Genomic DNA, 20,580 nt, shown 5'->3' on the forward strand with positions numbered 1-20,580 from the left:
GTAGTCGGGTAAATTGGGAGGTAGCTGTGTGGAGAAAGTGAGTGGGCATGTGACTGAGGAGGTGGGTGTGTTGTAAGTAAGGAAGTAAGCATGAGAAAGCCTAGATAGCTAAATGGGAAGTTACATGGGTATATGGCTGAGTTGGTGAGTGTAGGTGGCTAAATAGGAAGGTAAGTGTATGGTAAGGCAGGTAGATGTATTACGAACTATGTGGCCTAGTTGTAAAAGAGGTGGGTGTGAGGGAGTGTAAGTAGGTGCATGGGAAGGCAAATGGGTGAGGTGATGGATATGTGGAAAGATGATGCAGAGAGTTCGTAAGCTTATCAGTTCAAGGGGTTGGTTGCTTGGAGATGTGTAATTTGTTTATATTTACCTTGCTGCCAATGCCTAAGATGGCAAATTCACATAAATTATGTGAAGATATTATTAGAGCAGCTTTCGTGTATAACTTTGGTGGTGAAATACTGCAGTGGTATGCTCAATCCACTTTAACTTGGCCTAAAATTGCCATCTTCCTGTCTTGAAGACAGAGATGTAACAAATATTAAGACTGGAATACTGTGTAGTGCTAGCTCATAAAGATGTGCTATGGAAAAGATGCAGAGCCTCAGTATTGTCTGTTTCTGTCACTGAGGTACAGGATATAAGCTGCAATGGACAAAAATATTTGCCAAATTAATGTGGATGAAACAGTGATGTATCCAGGTATCTGCAGATTGGGGTGTGAGGGGGGGAGGGAAGGTGGAAGGTGAGACCAGGCCCTATTCTGGGGGGCCCACTGCTGCACAATGTATCTGATTGGGAGGCATATGCTCCCCCCCCCCCCAGATCCCCCATAGCTACATCGCTGAAATGAACTATAATGATTGATATGTACTGTGGACTACAGTACATGATATAGTAAATGTATTGATAGGAATTTGATATATTCAGTGGTTGGACTAGATTACTTTCACTAGATTGTTATGTGCTCAGTGACAGTATTGCAGGCTTTGGAAAGTGTTGGTGCTAATATTGTTCTTTGGTAACTGGTAGCTATAAACATGAAAAATAATTATTTTGGAATGAATTTGTAGGTACAAATTATATATTTTTTAAAAAGTAACATGGCACACTGTTTGTACTGTATAGAGTTTTCCAATTGCCTAATACTACAAATTACAGTATTTCAAAGAACTGTATTTTGTACTGTACCATAAAGTATACTAAAATGGCACCTGAAATGAAGGCCCAGCTTTATATGTGAAGTTTTATTCATACTTATCTACATATAGCATTTATCTCTCTTTGCTCTTCCTACTCATGCACAAAAGTCTACAAATATTCATTGACTGTTTAAAGTGTACGGCAAAATCTGTTTGCCTATTATCTGTATGTGATCTTTATTCTTTTATGAAATGGCTTGAATGTTGTATGGAAACTGTAAATGGCATCACAGCCACTAACAGTATCATGAATTTTGTAAACTGTATTAATTATATAGGTTTCATTGGTATTTATCCAAAAAACATATACTGTGGTACTTCTGGAAGCAGAATGAACATGACCAAAGACTTTTATTTATTTAGATATTACTTACTGTTCTTTTTCTTGGACTGTTCCTGTCATTCTTTTTCACTTTGGTTTGAAAGGCAGCATTTCTTCTGGACCTTTCACCTAGTAGCTCTGTTTTTAAGTTTTGGGGAAGATGAAGACAATAATATCTGTATTTGTTTTCCTTTCCCCTTCCTTTCTTCTGTTATTGTCTTGATAAATATAAGTGAGTCTGTATGATGTCTCCAAGTGTCTGGCCAAAGGTGTCTGTTGATCTATGGCAGCCAGACATCTTCCTTAGTTTAGCTGTGGAAACTGTCCTGCACACTCCAGTTATTTATAAATTGTATTATTAAGTTAAATCTGAGCCATTTATTCTTAGAGTTATTCAGTTTGTGTACTGGTAAAGTCATTGCAAATGACACAAGACTCATTATAATGTAAGTATGATTTTTATTATTGTGCTCTGCTCTTCAGAATGCAGTACAGTAATATACTCAGTGTAATCAAGTGTTTAAACTAACTTTGTAGGTTTGTCTGTAGTGTAATATTGTATGTGTTTCATGGGTCATGTTAGCTGCACTAATGGTGACAAGTACTGTGTCATTCCGGCTCTACATGAAGTGTAGTCAGCACAGTTCAGTACTGGATGCAATGCCTGGTATTATGTTGATTATTCACTGAACTTAGTGGTTTTAGGAAGTTTTATTTATTTATTTTTTTATTTATTTGAGTATTGGAGGAAGTGAAGTATTTCACCACAAACTCTGAATTTGGTCATAGATAGCAATTAAATAGTACAACACAGAAGCAGTATACACAGGTACCGTACTGAAAATGTGAGTAGATCAACGATAAACTTTGTTTTAAGCTTATATGTAAGAAGCTGTGAAATTAAGTGTAATTATAATTATGGTTAGTATGTTTCCAGTTGAATATCCTGCTATACATGTACAACATTAAAAGAGAAGCATCAGCTTTTCATAACAGGATCCTGTAATGACGCTTAAGAATAAGGTTTTGGAAAAGATATAACTGAGAAACTGCATTCATGCATGCTGAAGCACACAAAGAATATCATGGGGACATTTTATGTTAAAAGAAATACCACATCATCTCTATGATAAAAAAAAAATAAAAGAAAAAAGAAAAAGGAACAGCTGATGCCCAGCCATGCTAGAAAGTTCTCTGTTCAAAGTTCCCCAAAGGCATGCTATCTGCAACTGGAAAAATTAGTGTGGACTTGTGCAACTAATATATATTTTTTTTCCATGCTCATAACCACCCAAAGTCCATCCCACTGCTTAGAACATAGTCACTGGGGTCAAATATAATTATATGAAGTGGCAGAGGGCAGCTACAGTGGTGATGACAGGGAATTGATGAAGTATCCCTGTTCACATTGGGACTTGAATTTGTATTGGCCCAGCCTTCACCCACACATTAATAAAATTACCATCTACTGCCATACTTTTCTTTACATCCATTCTCTTTGCAGCATAGTTTTACGAATGACTAGCAGGGTTCCTGGCATTGTCCAGTACCCTGGGGGGCCACCCCCCCCTTGGGAGACAACCCCCAGGGTCCCATTTTACCTACTGGACCAATTTTCCCCCTTGAGCTCACTTCCCCTGAGACATATTCTTCATGGACCTATGCCTACTACCCATTCTCCCATTTCCCCTACCCACTCACTCGATCACCCACCCATCCATCCAGCCCCACTACTCCCACCTATCCACCTCATTCCCATGCCTACTAGGCTTACCCAATGCTCCCCCACCACACTCACCCACCTAACTCTGCCCTACCACACCTAGCCACCCAACCCTGCCTTACCACACCCAGCCACCCAACCCTGCCTTACCACACCCAGCCACCCAACCCTGCCTTACCACACCCAGCCACCCAACCCTGCTTTACCACACCCAGCCACCCACCCCTACACACCCACCACACCCCCCTTGCCCACTCACCTCATTCCCCTTCCCCCCCCACCCAAGTCATCTGCCCACCACCCTGCCCACCTATACACCAAGCTCCATAATGACAGAGTGATTTCTAAGTTGTAATCCCTACGTGTCAAGTGGGGTTGGTGGAGGATTAGTGCCCCTCCCTGTAAAACAATTAACTCTAAGCCCTTGGCCACCCCATTTGGGATACATGGCATCTGGCAATGAATGAATGAATACTGACATGGTTACAGAAGGAAGTTAAAACTATACACCAAGTTCCATAATGTTGATAGAATGATAAGTTGTAATACTGACATATGGTTACAGGAGGAAGTTAAAAACTCTACAGTAATTAGCCACCAAGCTCCACCTTGTTCTGATTAATTTTACTTTTGGTCATCAGGGACACTCAATAACTTTAAAAGACATAATTAATGTCTTCATAAAAAGTTACCCCTTCAGACCCTTTGGAGAAGATTGTTCCCTTTTAATTTGTATAGCACACACACACACACACACACACACAGACACACACACACATTTAAATATATACTAAACTAATGCAAAGTGACTCTTTAAAATCTATCTGCTTATCTTTTACTTCTTAAAATTATGCCTTCCTCATACGCGTGCCTACCCTCCTAACCAGAATTCCTTATCACTTCAGTCATCCTTCTATGTATATACAGTATACCTTGCTTTCACCTATGAGATGCCCCTCCTTCCGCAACATGCACATGCAGGAGGCCCTCTTGCTCCTTAGTGCTTTACATGCCCCATTGGCTTGGACTCAGTTTGCCTTTTTCCTCTCTCTCTTATCATCTGCCCTAAACTAGTTCTCTGCATGGACCTGCCCCTTGATATCCTCCAAACGTTTCATCTGAATGAAAGCTAGTAAAAAAATGTCTGCGTACTTTTTATCATTCCTCATGTGTAAACCCACTGAGCCACATCCTTTTTGGAGTGCCTTAACTCAGCAGACATCCAGGCATTCATATAGTTTATATGATTACCATCCAACGTAGTAAATGGTTTCTTGGCTTACAATAAACTTTATATCAACTCAAAGGAAAATGAATACTTTCAAAAGTGCTATGTGTAGCACAATACGCTACTTTCGAGCGGATTTTGAAACGCTACCTGCGACGGATTTCTCGGCCTCACTCTTGTTTACACTGAGGGCTGAACGTTAACGATCGTGAGTATTCTATCTTTATCATTGACCATCTGCCATCTGTGGTTGTTTACTAAGTTTTAGTATCAACCAGCCAAGAAACAAAGTGCTGTTGTAGATTGTAGAGCTTTGATATACTGCATATTCGTCAGCTTTGCTGGAAATGAACGGCTAAAACTTAGCTGTTGGGTGCTGTTGATAGGAAGAAGGTGGCATGTTTGGAGTGGTGTGAAGTTTCTAATATAATGTTCTTTTTCAGGAGGACGTCCCTAGTTCATCATGTCTGATGTGGAAGGGTGAGTATCAAATTAGTTTGGTTTACTTGTATAAGTTAGGGAAATGGTTATGCACTTTGTGAGTTGACGTATGTGGAAACAAGCTTTAATTCATATTTAGGGTACCCGTACTGTACCTTGGAGAATTTATAGAAGAGGTATTACAGCCTGTGACTTGTTACCTGTTTACATTCTGGTCTTTGTAAGAGGAAAATCTTTATATAGTTTTGGTTGCCTCCGATTTTTCGTTATTTTTTGGAACTTGTATTACAGAAACCAAGCTGAATGAGGGCATACCTCAAGATGGACCACCCCTAATACACATACAAAAAATTTGGACAAACTGCAGGAGAGCTCCCATAAACAAATGGTAAAAATTGGCAGGGATCATCTTTCATAATTATCAGCACATTTATGACACCCAGATTCTGCAGAAATATTTGTGACTGAAGATTGCTTAATTCTTTCCTGACACCCAGTCTGTCAAAGTGTTACTCAAGAGCATCAAGTTTGGTTTATTGACATTGGCAGTGGATGTCCTGCAGAGGGTGGTGAGTCAGTTCAGACCCAAACTCACTTGTCCCCAAATAGTTCAGGTTTGGTTAGGTTAAATTAAGTTAGGTTTGGTTGAATTAGATTAGTAGGAATGGGCAATTAGTGAAGAAAAATTTGGGAGCCAAATCAGCCTAAAAGTCTGCCATGGCAAAAGGCCGCTTTTTTTTTTTTTTTTTTTTTTTTTACGTAAGGAAGAAGGAACTAATGCCAGGAGCCCGCAAACTATTCCTTCCAAGAAAAAAAGAAATTCAAAGGAGAGCCATGGTTTGCTTGTAAAACTTGATTTTACGGTTGATTTCTTCAAGATTGTGCATTTCTGCAACTTATTAAAACTTATCACAATGAAAATTACATTACAGGTTTTTGAGACAGATGTACAGTTGTAAATTTTATGCATGGGAGCTCTGTAGTTTTACCAAAAAATTTTCCCAACCTTTAGAATGAAAGATAGCGAAGGTGTTTGGAAGTACGTTTTCAAGTATGAGGAGGATCCATTGATAAACAAGGAAAATAAGATACTGGTAAACATACTGTTTAAGGTATTGAGGGACCGGACCTCCTTCATTGCATTGTGGCAACATCACAGTTTTGTGGTAATCCTCTTTTAAAAGAGGTGAAAGGCATTTTAAAAGTGATATTTACAAATTGACACCATTTTGTGATGCACGAAGACATATGTCATCTTAAAATGCCCTTTTTGAAGATCATTACCCTTATCTCTGCCTGATTATCTAAACTGTCTTATTTTAACCTAACCAGTTTTGTGCTAACTTAACCAAACTTTTCCTAACCTAACCTGTCCCTTATGTAATCCATTTTCCTTGTTTATTTGATAGATCCTGTTCCTACTTGAAATACTCTACACCATTACAGATTAACTGAATCAATTCAACGGTAGGTAAAAGATTTTGTCCTTTTCAAGAGGTGGTTCTATATCCCCATAAGGATTAATCTATCTATCTATCTATAGCCCGACGCCCTAATCCCGCAAAGGGTGGCTGCAGACAAAACGCCTCCAAGTCACTCTGTCACCCACCATTTGACTCCCCTCCCCCCAACTCACCCCCCCCTCCCTCATATACCTCTCAACTCCATCCCTCCACCTCATCCTCGGTCTACCCCTCCCTATCCCTCCCTCCACCTCACGTACATACACCCTCTTAGTCAGTCTTTCATTCTCCATCCTCTCCACATGTCCAAACCACCTCAGTGTATTTCTCCTAATCTTTTCAACCACATCCACATCTACCCCACAACGTTCCTTCACTTCTTCATTTGTCAACCTGTCCCTCCATGTCACTCCACATGCTCCTCTCAAGTAACTCATTTCCACTGCTCTCACTCTTGACTTGTTCCCCTCTTGCAAGGTCCACGCCTCGCTTCCATACGTCAGGGTAGGGATCACAATACTATCATGCAGTGACTTCTTAACTTCCATACTCACCTCCCTATTTCTCATCACTGCTTTCAGTGTGCCAACAACCTTCCTTCCCTGCTGTACCCTTTCACGTACTTCATCCCCCAAAGTTCCATCCTTACTCATCACACTACCCAAGTACTTGAATGCACTCACATTCTCCATATCCTCACCATCCAACCTCACTGCACACTCTGTGACTTCATTCCTCTCAAACACCATAACTTTACTTTTGTTTACATTAACTTTCAGCTTCCTCCTCCTACACACTGTCCCAAATTCATTCACCAAACCTTGTAACTCCCATTCCACTCAACAATACTGTATCATCAGCAAACAGCAACACCGGAAGCTTCCAAATCTCACCCTCATTCATTTGGGGCCACCCCCACATCCACTGCCCTACCTTGTACCTCCTTTACGACCCCATCCATATATATATTAAACAGCCATGGAGACATTACACACCCCTGTTTCAGTCCCACATTGAGATCAAAGAACTCACTCAGCTCACCATCCACTCGCACCGTAGCCCTAGCTCCCTCGTACATACTCTTCACAGCACTCAACAATTTCCCCTCCACTCCATATATTCTTAATACCTTTCCTATCTATTCTGTCATAAGCTTTCTCCAAGTCCATGAAGGCAGCGTACACTTTCCTTCCCTTCTCTAGATACTTCTCCACTAAACATCTTAGAACAAATATCTGATCTACACACCCTTTTCCCTTCCTAAATCCCCCTTGTTCTTCTCCAACTAGCTCCTCTGTCATATGCCTAACCCTATCAATGAGTATTCTACCATATATTTTACCAGTCACACTAAGAAGGCAAATACCCCTATGGTTACCACATACTTCTCTGTCCCCTTTTCCTTTGTACAGAGGAACAATTATACCTGATTTCCAGTCCTCTGGAACCCTTCCCTCTTCCCAAGCCAATCTACACAACTTCCATATCCACTCCACAACAATCTCACCCCCATACCTAAGCATTTCACCACACACTCCATCAATTCCTGGGGCCTTTCCCAGCTAAATCTTCTTCATCGCTTCCACTACTTCCGACCTACTGATCTCTTCCTCCCTCCTCTCATCTCTTCTTCTCCCAGCCATTCCCCAACCACTTATACTCACACTGCTCTCACTCTCTACATTCAACAAATCCTCAAAGTGCTCCTTCCATCTCCTCAATTTCTCTCTCTTCTCCACCAACAATCTATTATTCCTATCTTTCACTCCCCTACTATTTCCCCTTTCACACTGCCTTACTTTCTTTACCTCCTGGAACCAACAGGTGGATTAGGGTAGGTTTGATAGTAGGGTAAATTGACCTGAGTTTTATATTGTGGACAGCCATTTGACAGTCTGAGTTTTGAAATTATTAGCCTATACATTTTCATAACTTCTTAAAGCTGTCACATTGATAAATGATTGTCAGATATATGTATAGGGGGACTCCTACATTCTCACGACATGGTAATTTCCGATGAGGGTAAGGTATATTAGGTCAGACAGATATTCCTTCCTGCACAAACATGCCCTGCTGTAGAGTGACTGGAGTTCGTTTGGCTGCAGTTGCTCGGTGACAGCTTGGACTGTGCAAAGGAAGGAGAGCAATGATCAACCCCAATGTGCTCCCTTAGGACCTCTTTCTTAATGTCCAGTGCAGGTTGAGCTAATATGGGATGACACAGTACGGTACGTTAATAAAGCAAGTTATTTTTATTTTTTATATTTTTGCTAGAAAGTCCACTGCAAATTACAGGAAAAATGGCAGCTAAGTTCCATTGTGATGTTTAATACCAATTTTCCTGTTTCTGCAAATTTAAATTAATGGTTACATGGAAAAGCTGATATTATTAACCAGGTCAGTGGCTTATAATGAGATTATACTGTAATGAATGATTGTACTTTTAATTTCCGCATTTGATACCACATCCCCAGTTGTATGTGCACGAAGAACAGGTGATTTGTTCATCTGATTATTTTGCTGCAGTCATCCTATTCATTATGTTGTCACCAGTATCAGAGTTCAAGCATCATACGTAATTATATTCATGTCAAGCAACTTCTGTCTTACTGTGTGTTATAGGGTAACTATGCTTTTGTGGCATGCTATGAAATACCGAGTCAGCACCAAATCGGCACTTTTAATTGGAAGATATAATTTTTTCACCTTATAGGTTCATACACCCGATTATATGAAATCTTTAAAAAAACAAAAAATCTGTCTATCTATCTATTGCCAGACGCCTCAATCCCGTTTGGGGTGGCCACAAACAAAACGCCTCCACGTCGCCCTGTACCCCGCCATTTCACTGCCCTGCTCCCAACTCACACTCCCCTCTCTCATATACCTCTCCACACCATCCCTCCATCTCATCCTCGGCCTCCACCTCCCTCTTCCCCCCTCCACCTCACTCACATACACTCTCTTCATCAGTCTTTCACCCTCCATCCTCTCCACATGGCCAAACCACCTCAGTATGTTCCTCATAACGCTTCCTATCACATCCACATCCACACCACAACGCGTTAGTGTGGAGGGTTAGTGCTCCTCCCCGGAAAACAACTAACTAAAAAGACAAACAAGAAAAAAATAATAATGGTGCATATTTTAACTATCCATCTATCTATATACCTAGGCTGCTTCCCCCAAGGACTATTAATAAAAAATTAGAATTCAAAGCAAGAACATGCTAAAGTTTGCTTATATTTTGTGTTCAAATTGCCAACATGCCATGACAGACTTATTTTGCATCAATATTGATTTACAGTGCAAATAAATGTATTTGCATTGTAAATCAGTATTTATAGAAAATCTATCAGGGTGAGTTGTTTGAGTTAAAGGCAAAACATTTCCTCTAACTTTTGCAAGTTTTTGCCCTGAATCCAGATTTTTTTTTTATTAAGTTTAAATACAAAATTTTTACCAGTTAACAGATAATTAAGTATGTATGAACCTATATGGTGATAAAAATTATATTATTTTCCAATTAAAAGTGTTGATTCGGTAAATGACCACCAATTCGGTATATTGTCGCACCCCTTTTGGGACAGTTGTATGATGGTGCCCTCCCCCTTTTCCCCCACCTTTTTTTTTTCTGGATTACATCTACCATTAGCTCCTTTAGTTTAATGACATGCTTTCCTAGTTTTATTCATGTTCATTATAAGCATATTCATTCACCTTAGGAGAGTTTTTGAGTTGGAGGAGTTGGATATATCCTCTATAAATGTCATCACTGCAAGTTTCCTCTAAGCTGAATAGAATAATTCAGTGATTGCAAGAATGTTGTATGAAATGCAGTTTCGGAATGTTGAGGTTAACTAAAAGAATTCCCCCTTCTCCCACCCCTTACAAAAAGCGAGGAACCTGGGATGAGATTTACCAACAGATTAAGCTATTAGTTCTCTCCCTTACACTGAATTTATTTGCAGGAAGAATGATATACGGTATGCATGGAAGGTTTTTGCACTCCTTTCGTTGCCCCCCCCCCCATCATAACTGTTTTACGGAAAGAAAAGGACTAAGAATTAATACCATACTTTGCTCCTGTTTCCCCTTGTCTTTCCTACAGAAACACATCTGAGTTTCAAGCGGGAATTTATCGTAATTTTTTTTTTTACCCTCTGATCTTGAAGGTTTTGAGGAAATTTTAGGACAATTATAAATTTATAAGCAGTATTGGTGTGGCTGCTAATAATTTATCTTAAACCCAGTAGCTGAGTAGAACTTAATCTTTTGTACAATTCTACTACTGTTTGCTGCTTTGTTGATTATTTAAGTATGTGGTTGAGAGAAGACTAGCGTTTAATGGTTAATGTATTTTTATTTCAGAGACGTTAACGTTCCAGTGGCCGGTGGCCCCATGGACCTGAACACCGCGGTCCAGGAAGTGCTCAAGCAGGCTCTCATGGCCGACGGCCTTGCTCGGGGCCTTCATGAGGCTGTTAAGGCACTGGATAAGTGAGTGTAGTTTCATTACCCTCCTGCATGGTTGATTTCAAGTACAGTAACGGAAAAATTAACAAGCTTTTCTAAATGTTTTTTTTATAGAAATTATAACGGTCCTCCAGTGTGCAAAATCAGCCTCTGAGAGAAGAGAATGGAATAGCAGATGTATGTGTCTAGAGAAGGGAAAGTGACATAAATGCTGTAGTGCAAAAATTATCTGAGGACAGAGTACAGTAGTTTGGAGGTGACTTGTCTTGACTATCCTAAGAGAAAGCAAGATATTGGAGGTATGGTAAGGTATCAGGATATTGAGTATTCTTGGGGAAAGCAAGATACTGGAGATGTATAAGAAAGAAATTTCTCATAGAAGTACATATTCCTTCCTGCACAAACATGTCCTGCTGTAGAGTGACTGGAGTTCATGTTTGGCTGCAGCTGCCCCACGACAGCTTGGACTGTGCAAGGGAAGGAGAGCATTGGTCAACCCCAATGTGCTCCCATAGGACCTCTTTCCTAATGTCCAATGCAGGTTGAGCTAATATGGGATGATACACTAATGCATGGTAGATAAAATTTTCAAATGGTGCTTTCTACCTTCTCAGATCTTCTGTGCACTATTAAATGTAAATGGTCTTTGTATTTTAGCAGATTTAAGTTTTTGAGATGGGTATGATGAGGGTGTTGTTTGATTTTCAGTTATTATAGGGAAGTACAGACACTACTCGTTTTATGATGGGGTTACGTCAGGTCACACCTCATTGTATACCGATTTTATTGTAAATCGGGAGATTGAAACACGTTATAAAATGGGGGTTACGTCAACTCAGCTTCCCAAAGTCACCTACCCAAGACTGAAATAAAAATGACAACCCACCTTAATCACTTCCTGTGTTGGTCCAAGTCGTCTCCAAGACCAAAACAAACACTATCACACCAGTACAGGCTGCGTTACTCATGTACAGTAAATCATTGCAACAACACAACAATCACTCTTGCGTAAAATTGGCCTGGTGCTACACAATGTATAGACCTACTGTAGCACAATGCTTGGCTGAGAGGTGACGATAGCAGGGGGTGGGACACGTGAATGAGTGGAAAAGACAGGGCTTTGAAGGGATGGCGGGAACGCAACTGAACTAAAACAATGCTCTGCTTGGTGGGGCCACCATCTTGCATGAGACAAGCGACTGTCGCCTTGCGTGTGCCTGGTGCTTCGTACGAATTTTCTGAGGGCAATATCGTTATAGCTGGAAATTCATCGGAAATCGGATTTTGGGATGGAACTTTTCTGTTACCGTTGTAGTGAATTATCATAAACCAAATCAACGTAAAACGAGTAGTGACTGTAGAATGGGGGTTGCAGTTCAAAATTGTAATCTTCGAGTGTGTTTGCTGTTCAGTATGTAACTTTTGTAGTTTTGGTTTTGCTAAAACAAGATAATCTGGCATTAGCAAGCATCAAGAATGTGATGCCTTACTACTAGAGTTATTATAGTGGTTGGGATAGAGTATTGAACTGTAAATTTATGCATCATGAGTACTTTGCAAGAGAAACCCTCAGCATTTCCTGGAGAACAGCTTTGTGTTGCTATATGGTCATTGCATTTTGCCTTAGTTTTCTGTTAACGTACTTGCTGCCTCAGTACTGTATATGTCAATGTCATTACATTTTGAAGTAGTTCATTGTGAAATTGTACTTACTGGGTCATGTATAAGTGGTGTATTGTCAGGAAACATTTCAGTGGATTGTCTTTATTTGTCAGACGTCAGGCTCTATTGTGCTTGCTGGCCAACAACTGTGATGAACCAGGCTATTCCAAACTGGTGGAGGCTCTGTGCCAGGAGCATCAGATCAAGCTCCTCAAGGTGGACTCCAATAAGAAGCTGGGCGAGTGGGCTGGCCTGTGTAAGATTGATCGTGAGGGCAAGGCACGTAAAGTTGTCGGCTGCTCTTGTGTCGTGGTCACTGTAAGTATTGTGTGGGTGGAAGGGTGGGTGGTAGTTGCAGTAGTTTTCAATACTGATTGGAGAATTATTTTAAATATAGGTTGAATTGGTGATAGGTGGGGATGCTCACCATCCACTCACTTGATGTAGTGCTGCTCTCAGGTGACTGCCCTTTCCTCCCTTCCTTCCTCTTCTGTCTTTCTTATCTTGATTCTTTTCTCTTCCGTCTCTCTATAGGTGACTGCACTGAGTGACAAGCCAAATGGTTTCCTGTACACCAGGAAACCATTTACCATGCTGGGTGGTAACCATATAACCAAATTATGGCACCTGGTGGTTTATAGGATAATTAAGGCCCTCCAGTCGGATTAAGCTGGTGCAGGTTTATATCCAATGGGTGGTTGGAGTTTATTGCTGATGTAATTTCACTCAGGGATGAGTGAGGCTGGTTACTATCATCTTCAATGTTAGGACCAACTTGCCTTGCCCTGGGCTCCTATGCCGGTGCTCCTCATAGGGCAGCGTAGGATTAGATGATGAATGAAAGAATTGTACCCTGTTACTAGATTTGTCATATTGTGAGAAGGTAGTTGAATTAGACAATCATGTGTCCTTGAAAGTCTATTACCCATATTACTAGTAGCACGGTAATATCTCATTCTTTCTGGTTTTTGTCTTGCTCTGAACGCTGTTTACACCACCTTGGGGTGGGAGGAGGTCTGGATGATAAGGTTGATTTTATATATATATATATATATATATATATATATATATATATATATATATTTATTTATTTATAGCAAAACTATTCTCATTGTGAACAGTAATGAATAAATGTTCTGGTAAATCCTTCCTGCACATACATGTCTTGCTGTAGAGTGACTGGAGTTCGTTTGGCTGCAGTTGCTCGGTGACAGCTTGGACTGTGCAAGGGAAGGAGAGCAATGATCAGCCCCAATGTGCTCCCTTAGGACCTCTTTCCTAATGTCCAGTGCAGGTTGAGCTAATACGGGATGATACATTAATACTGTACATATGTAGTGAATGTGACTATATTGTTTGATTTATGTATGGTATACAGTTAATTAAATTCAGTTAATTATTTGCAGTACTATGGCAAGGAGACCCAGGCTCATGATGTGGTCAATGAGTACTTCAAGAGCAAAGGGCAGTAGAGATTTCAGGTAATGTGTTTTATGTCAAACTGCAGACTATGACTTAAATATTAATGTGATATTGCATATTCAGTCCATCCTTGATAGCTTTATATTCTTGTTTTTGTGGCTCCAGGCTCATCAGGTGGCATAAAAAGTTGGTGACGTGTTTTCATGTATTTAATGAATTGTCTGATAATTCTTAAGCAGAGCTAGTCCTCAGGAATCAGGGTTGTTTCATAATATTGCAAGTTTTTCCAGAGTACCATTTTTCCATAGTTCTTCTACTGAAAAGTGGGGGAAACTGGTAAATTATATTTATAGTCTGCAGTGTAATGGGGAAAATTTTAATTTAGTACAGATTTTGTAGCTAAGAAAGAATGGCAAAAAGGCAGCATTGTAAAATAGGCCACATAGGGTAAAGACTTGTGCTACAAATGTATCTTTTCTAATTACAGGATGTGCAACCCACAGCCCAGCCTGAGTCAGCCATGTGGTCCTGCTTGATGCTGGGGCCATTAAGATTTAAAAAAAAAAAATCAATAAAAAAATTGCATAAAGTTTAACATTTTTGTTTACTAATTACAGTACCTTTTTAGTTGGATTTCCAGTGTCAGGTGAAACAAGAATTCCAGGTGCCAGGTGCATGAATAGTGTGTGAATGAGTGGTCCAATTCACTGGGCATATTGTTGAATACTCCCTCATTTTATGCTTTCTCTGCCTTTTGGAAGGAGGGGGGGAGGTGAGGGGCCTCGCTCCTCGTAATGATGAATGATATTAATTTTGTCGTATGTTTCTTATTGCTTCATTTTTTATCTGCAGCTATCCCATAACAGTTAAAAAACTTATTGCTATTTATATATTTTTTTTATTACTTGCAGTATTCGTATTTGAAATGTAGTTCAGTAATGTACTTGGTTATTTATTATTGTCGTACATATATTACTGTAGTGTTCATATTTTGCATGCAAAGTTCATAATTCATGTGTAGTTGAGTAGATTTAGTTTTCTATTTCATTCATCCCTTTTTTTTTTTTTTTTTTTTTTTTTTTTTTAAATAATAATTTACTGGTATTAGTTAACATACGTGCTTATTTTAGTTTTACAGGAGAAGTTTACTGGTAACTATTTTTCCTATATGTCCATTGCATCAAAAACATTTTTTTTTTTTTTTTCCTGTATTGTGTTCCAAATGGTATTTCTATGACTTAAATGTTTTATCCAACACAGATTATTTTGTAGGTATTTCTGCCAAAACATTGAAAGAGCAGAGGATGGGTACTGGTAGTAGTACAGTAGTAGTATTTTTTTTGGGGGGGAGGGGGGCAGGGGGGTAAAACCTTTGGCCTGACTGCATCTTCTGAACTTGTCCTTGATAATACTAGACAGTATTGATCAGCTTTGGTAAGACCTTTCTAGGCTATATGTCTCATAAACAGACTGTAACCAGTTCAACCTAGGTGTGTCTTGTATGCAATTTATTTATTCTAGTAATATAATTTAGGCTCGGATACATTTATTTGAAGCTACAGAATGTTGTGAAAGTTTTTGGCATATCAGATTGAGCCAGGATTCTGGGGGCTTGAATGACGAGTGAATGGATGCACAGCCCATTGAACTAGGCATACTTGGGCTATGTGGATGTTGCTACACCTCACCCTGCCCTGAGGTGGGAAAGGAGGTCCGCATGATGATGATGATGATGATGATTATTGTTATTTATGGGTTAGGTGGTATGTGGGGACGCTCACCATCCACTCACTTGATTTAGTGCTGCCTTGGGTGTCTGCCCTTTCCTCTCTTCCATCATTCCTCTTCTGTCTGTCTTTCCTTCATTCATTCATTCCTCTTTCTTCTGCCCATGGGTGACTTTACACTCCCTCTTCTGTCTTTCTTGCCTCCATTCTTTTCTCTTCCCTATGCATACAGGTGGCTCTACACTGAGTGACAAGCCAAATGGTTTCCTGTATACCAATAAACCATTTACTATGCTAGGTGGTAACCATATAACCAAATTAGGGCACCTGGTGGTTTGGTGAGTAATTAAGGTGCTCCAATCAGATTGAGCATGTTTAAGTTTATATCCATGGGGTGGTTGGGGTTTATTGCTTACGTAATGCCACTCTGGGATGAGTGAGGCTGGTCACTTTCGTCTTAAATGTAAGGACCAACTTGCCTAGCCCCAGGTTCCTACACTCCTTATGTGGATGGTTAGCTGATAATTAGTTTTCTCTTGGTGAGATTGGTGGGTACTCATTTTAGTTACAGAATCAGCATTTCATATGGTGCAACGCTTTTTTGTTGCTGTTTTTATAATACGTGTAAAAATAAATAAGAGAGGTAGATGGATTAAGGAAAAGTCAGGGAAAGGTGGCAAGGGCGTAAATAGAGACAGGGAGGTGGTTAGAGGATTTGTCTGCTATGCAGTAGTTCAATCCCTAGCTGGGAAATGAAACAAAGATGGGATATGCTGTTCATATGTCCATAGAATTTATTTGGCACTAGAAGTATTACAAGTTCAGTTCCATTTTGGGGTAGGAAATAGTTGAATATGTAAAAAGTACGGTTAGTCATTGTTATCATCCAAACCTCATTTCCTATCCCAAAGTGGGGTGAGGTTTAGAAAATACTTGATTGAATAAGATGCTAATCAAAGGTTTCCTTGCTGGGATGGGGAGCGTGGTAGCTCGGTGGTAGGGTGTCAGGCTTGTAATCGTGAGGTTGCGAGTTTGCACCCTGCCCGGTGGCTGCTGTGCTGGGAGAGGTAGCACTTTCCTGTAACCCTAGCAGGGCTATATGATCTGATAAGGTCTAGCTCGGGGATTAATCCCTTTTCCTTGCTGGGTAAGTAATGCTTCCTTTCACTCACCATTCAAGCCTCTCAAATTCCTGGCTTCACCTGATAGGTCAAAAAACATTCCAGTCACAGCTTCACACTCGCCTATCTGACTCTTTCGCACTCGGATAAGTTAATAAGTTTTCTGGGACGTGCGCCAACTTTTCTCCCCTTCCCCCCCTCCCGCCGCACGCTCCAAAAATGTGTATTCTCAGCTTATTTTCACCTCCTAAATATATTTATTTTGCCACAAAATCCACATATTCCTATTCGTCGATGTTTGTTCTACACGATAAGCAAAAAATATATATATATATATATATAATATATATATATATATATATATATACGTACAGTGCTCGACAAAAGTATTGCGCGCCTATGTCAAGGCACGCAATTTTTGTCGAAAAAAGAATCACCCTTTTTTTGGGAGAAAAAATTTTGCCAGAAGTTTTGGGCGCTAACATGACGTCATGGCAGCCTGAGGCCTTACTACGCGCTGGTTGGCTGGCGCCTCAGTTGCCTGCTAGCTGCATGAGAGAGGGGAACCCGGCCGCTCCTCCCTCTCGTTGCGCCATTTTTTACTTAGTGAACCGCAGTGTTTTGGCTTTCGCTACTTTAAATGGCCCCTACCCGTGAATTGTCTAGTGAAATAATATCACAGATCATTGCTCTAAAGGAGGCAGGCCACCCCACGTAGGAAATTAGTAATTTGGTTGATGTGGCTTGGTCGATAGTGCAGAGGTGGTGTGCCCGTTACTTAGTGGAAAATAGTGGTGACGTTCCTACAAAGAAACCATGGCCTTGTAGGCCCAGGAAAACTTCCCCGAGGTCTGTTAATGTGCTCAAACGTGCAGTGGAGTCTAATCCTCATGTGACTGCAAGGAGAATTAAGGAGAGCAACCCAGAAGTGTTTGGCGAGATTTCAGTGTGCACTGTTTCTCAAAGAGTCTATGAACTTGGTTACACAAGCCACAGGCCTGTGAGAAAGCCCCATACACGTAACCAGGGACTTCGTAGGCTTGCTTTTGCTAACAAGTACCTTACCTGGGGTGAGGACCAATGGTTGTCAGTGTTGTGGTCTGATGAGGCAACATTTACTGTTATCTAATCGAGGAGCGTGCGTGTACCGGCGCAGAGGTATTGACCTGCTTAACCCCCGTTACGTGGAGAGCACAGTTGAACCCCCTGATTCACTATGGTATGGGGTTGTTTCTCTGGTAAGGGGTTGGGGAAGCTTGTTGTGCTTCCCAGGAACTGCAGAGTGAATCAGGACATTTACCTGGAGGTGCTTTGTGATCATTTACCTGAGTCATTCGAGCTCACAGGTGCACGAGTGTTTTAGCAGGACGGTGCACCTGCTCATAAAGCCAAATCTGTCACCAACTGGCTTCGTGACTGCGAGGTCTCTTTCGTGAAAGACTGGCCAGGCAATAGCTAAGACATCAACTTGATAGAAAACCTCTGGTACCTCGTAAAGAAGAATCTCCAAGGGAAGGACGTGAGCTCTCTGCCTAAGCTGGAAGCAGCCATTCATGAGTCCTGGGCAAGTATATCACCCTAGCACCTGAGGAACCTGGCCCTTTCACTTCCACGACGTCTCAGGTCCATGAAGAAGTGCAAAGGAAACCCTACCAAGCATTAAAGGTAATTATAATGCATTATTTACATGTTTTTTCCATAGTTGACGAAGAGAGTGTATGTGAGTGAGGTGGAGGGGGGAAGAGGGAGGGGGAGGCCGAGGATGAGATGGAGGGATGGGGTGGAGAGGTATATGAGAGAGGGGGGTGTGAGTTGGGAGCAGGGCAGTGAAATGGCGGGGGACAGGGCGACTTGGAGGCGATTTGTTTGTGGCCACCCCAAACGGGATTGAGGCGTCTGGCAATAGATAGATAGATAGATAGATAGAAAGGTGTATTTTGTTGGGGGGGGACGCCGGGCACCCAATACTTTTGCCGAGCACTGTATGTCAGGGCCGTGTGAATAAACATTCAGGAGCATACATCTTGCTTCCCAACATCATAAATCGAATTTTTACTAATCAATCTCTACATGTTATACCATCATTGGAAAGAGAATTTTATTAGCTTTTGAATGCCGGAGGTTCCAGTTTGATACGAGGTATGGTGTTCGAGTAATAAGCGAAAAAGTAAAACCCATTTCCGACAGACAATAGATTTTTTATTCGGGGAGCTCGAGCAAAAAACATTTCTCGCCACTGTTATGATTTTATTTTATCATCCTATGCAGAATTTCATTGGCTTTCATTTGAGCCCACAACTTTGATCCTAGGCCTCATAGTTTTCAAGAAAAAATGCAAAAAACCACTGTGTACCCACGCTGTGTTGTGACTGTAGGTCGGTTTCCTGCCTTCCTCTAAGCTACTGCACATATTTCACCAATTCTTTGTACACTAGATATGCACATTATATTCACAAGATTCACTGTCACTGTTTTTTTATAGCTGAATACTCACATCTGGTGCAGGGTAGAGGCAGCGTAATTGATTAGAAACAGTAGTGGAAATTTAAAGGGACAATCGTGCAGTACCTTCCCCACTCACAGCTCATTTGGTACTGAATAACCTGTCCGCTCTCTTGCTGGTATCGGAACCCATAGTTGCCAACTCATTACTTTGACGAGGAGCAGGGAAACTATGACTCCTCCAAAAATGACACCAATCGCTGAAAACTTTTCCTCTGACGAAAGTTCTTATGCTTTAATGACGACAAAAGCATCAGGTGTATGGATGCAGCCACACCCTAATGACGACAAACGCGTCATCATGTACGAAAGGGTTAAAAAGGGATGCTAAACCCTAGTTATAAACTCTGCACAAAATTCATCTAACAAACTCAATCACTATACAGTAGACCCTCGATACAGTGAACTATTTTAGGGGGGAGGGAGCCTGAGCCAGTAAATCTGAAAGTTTATTATAATCGATGTTTCCCCCTGACGTGGGATTTCAAGCAAATGCTTGAAAATAATTGAATACAGGAGCATATTCAAGGACTCAAAATGAAAACTGTTTGTACTAGCTTGGCTCATAATCTTGCCTTTTGGCAGCTAATTTCACATCCTTGCCATAGCACTTATGATAAGTACAGTATAACTATAGTCTGGTATTACAATTCAGCGAATTGAATTGGGCTAACTTGGGCTGTCTGGACGTTGCTACTCCTCACCCTTCCCAAGGGTGGGAAAGAAAGTCTGGATGATAATGAACAACACAATCCATATACCTACACACGGTAAACTCTCAGTGATCTGTCGTCGCAATATCTGGTCCAGTGCAGTGTAAGGCACTGCTGGCTTGGCACTATTAAAGCAACATCTGGTGCTGAAATGGTACAGAACCGGCAGTTCCATGCATTATCCAATGTTGAGGTGTATCAACCAGCTCATAAACGGTAGCCATCCGGCACTGTATTACTGTATTGTATCATTATTGTATTTTATAAGTGGTAGGTGGGGGCACTCGCCATACACTCACTCGATGTAGTGCTGCTTTGGGTGTCTGCCTTTTCCTTTCTTCCATCCTTCCTCTTCTGTCTTTCTTTCATTCTTTCCTCTTTCTTCTGCCCACGGGTGACTTTACATTCCCTCTTCTGTCTTTCCTTCGTTTTTCTTCCTTCTGCCTGTGGGTGACTACACTGAGTGACAAGCCAAATGGTTTCCTGTACATAGGAAACCATTTCCTACGCTTGGTGGTAACCATACAACCTAATTGGAGCGTCCACAAACTGGAAAAAGATGCCACCACTCGCCA

At 40.9% G+C, this 20,580-nt stretch overlaps 1 protein-coding gene across 1 annotated transcript; it reads left to right on the plus strand.

The window, feature by feature from the left end:
* Positions 1–4,637: 4,637 nt before the first annotated feature.
* On the plus strand, positions 4,638–14,537 carry RpS12 (ribosomal protein S12). Its single transcript, XM_080275872.1, has 6 exons — positions 4,638–4,686; positions 4,922–4,958; positions 10,754–10,882; positions 12,634–12,838; positions 13,927–14,001; positions 14,430–14,537. Exons 2-5 carry the CDS (start codon positions 4,942–4,944, stop codon positions 13,990–13,992), a joined length of 417 nt encoding a protein of 138 aa, XP_080131998.1. The 5' UTR covers positions 4,638–4,686; positions 4,922–4,941; the 3' UTR covers positions 13,993–14,001; positions 14,430–14,537.
* The last annotated feature ends 6,043 nt before the right edge of the window (positions 14,538–20,580 follow it).

Source organism: Coenobita brevimanus, chromosome 63 (assembly GCF_032717465.1).
Source record: "Coenobita brevimanus isolate Jiangsu-jjx chromosome 63, ASM3271746v2, whole genome shotgun sequence".
NCBI classification, from domain to species: Eukaryota; Metazoa; Arthropoda; class Malacostraca; order Decapoda; family Coenobitidae; genus Coenobita; species Coenobita brevimanus.

Excerpts from the sequence above, each read along its gene's own strand:
- RpS12 (XM_080275872.1), top strand. Across the intron at positions 10,883-12,633 it reads GCTGTTAAGGCACTGGATAA|ACGTCAGGCTCTATTGTGCT; the intron begins GTGAGTGTAGTT and ends TTTATTTGTCAG. Across the intron at positions 12,839-13,926 it reads GCTCTTGTGTCGTGGTCACT|TACTATGGCAAGGAGACCCA; the intron begins GTAAGTATTGTG and ends AATTATTTGCAG.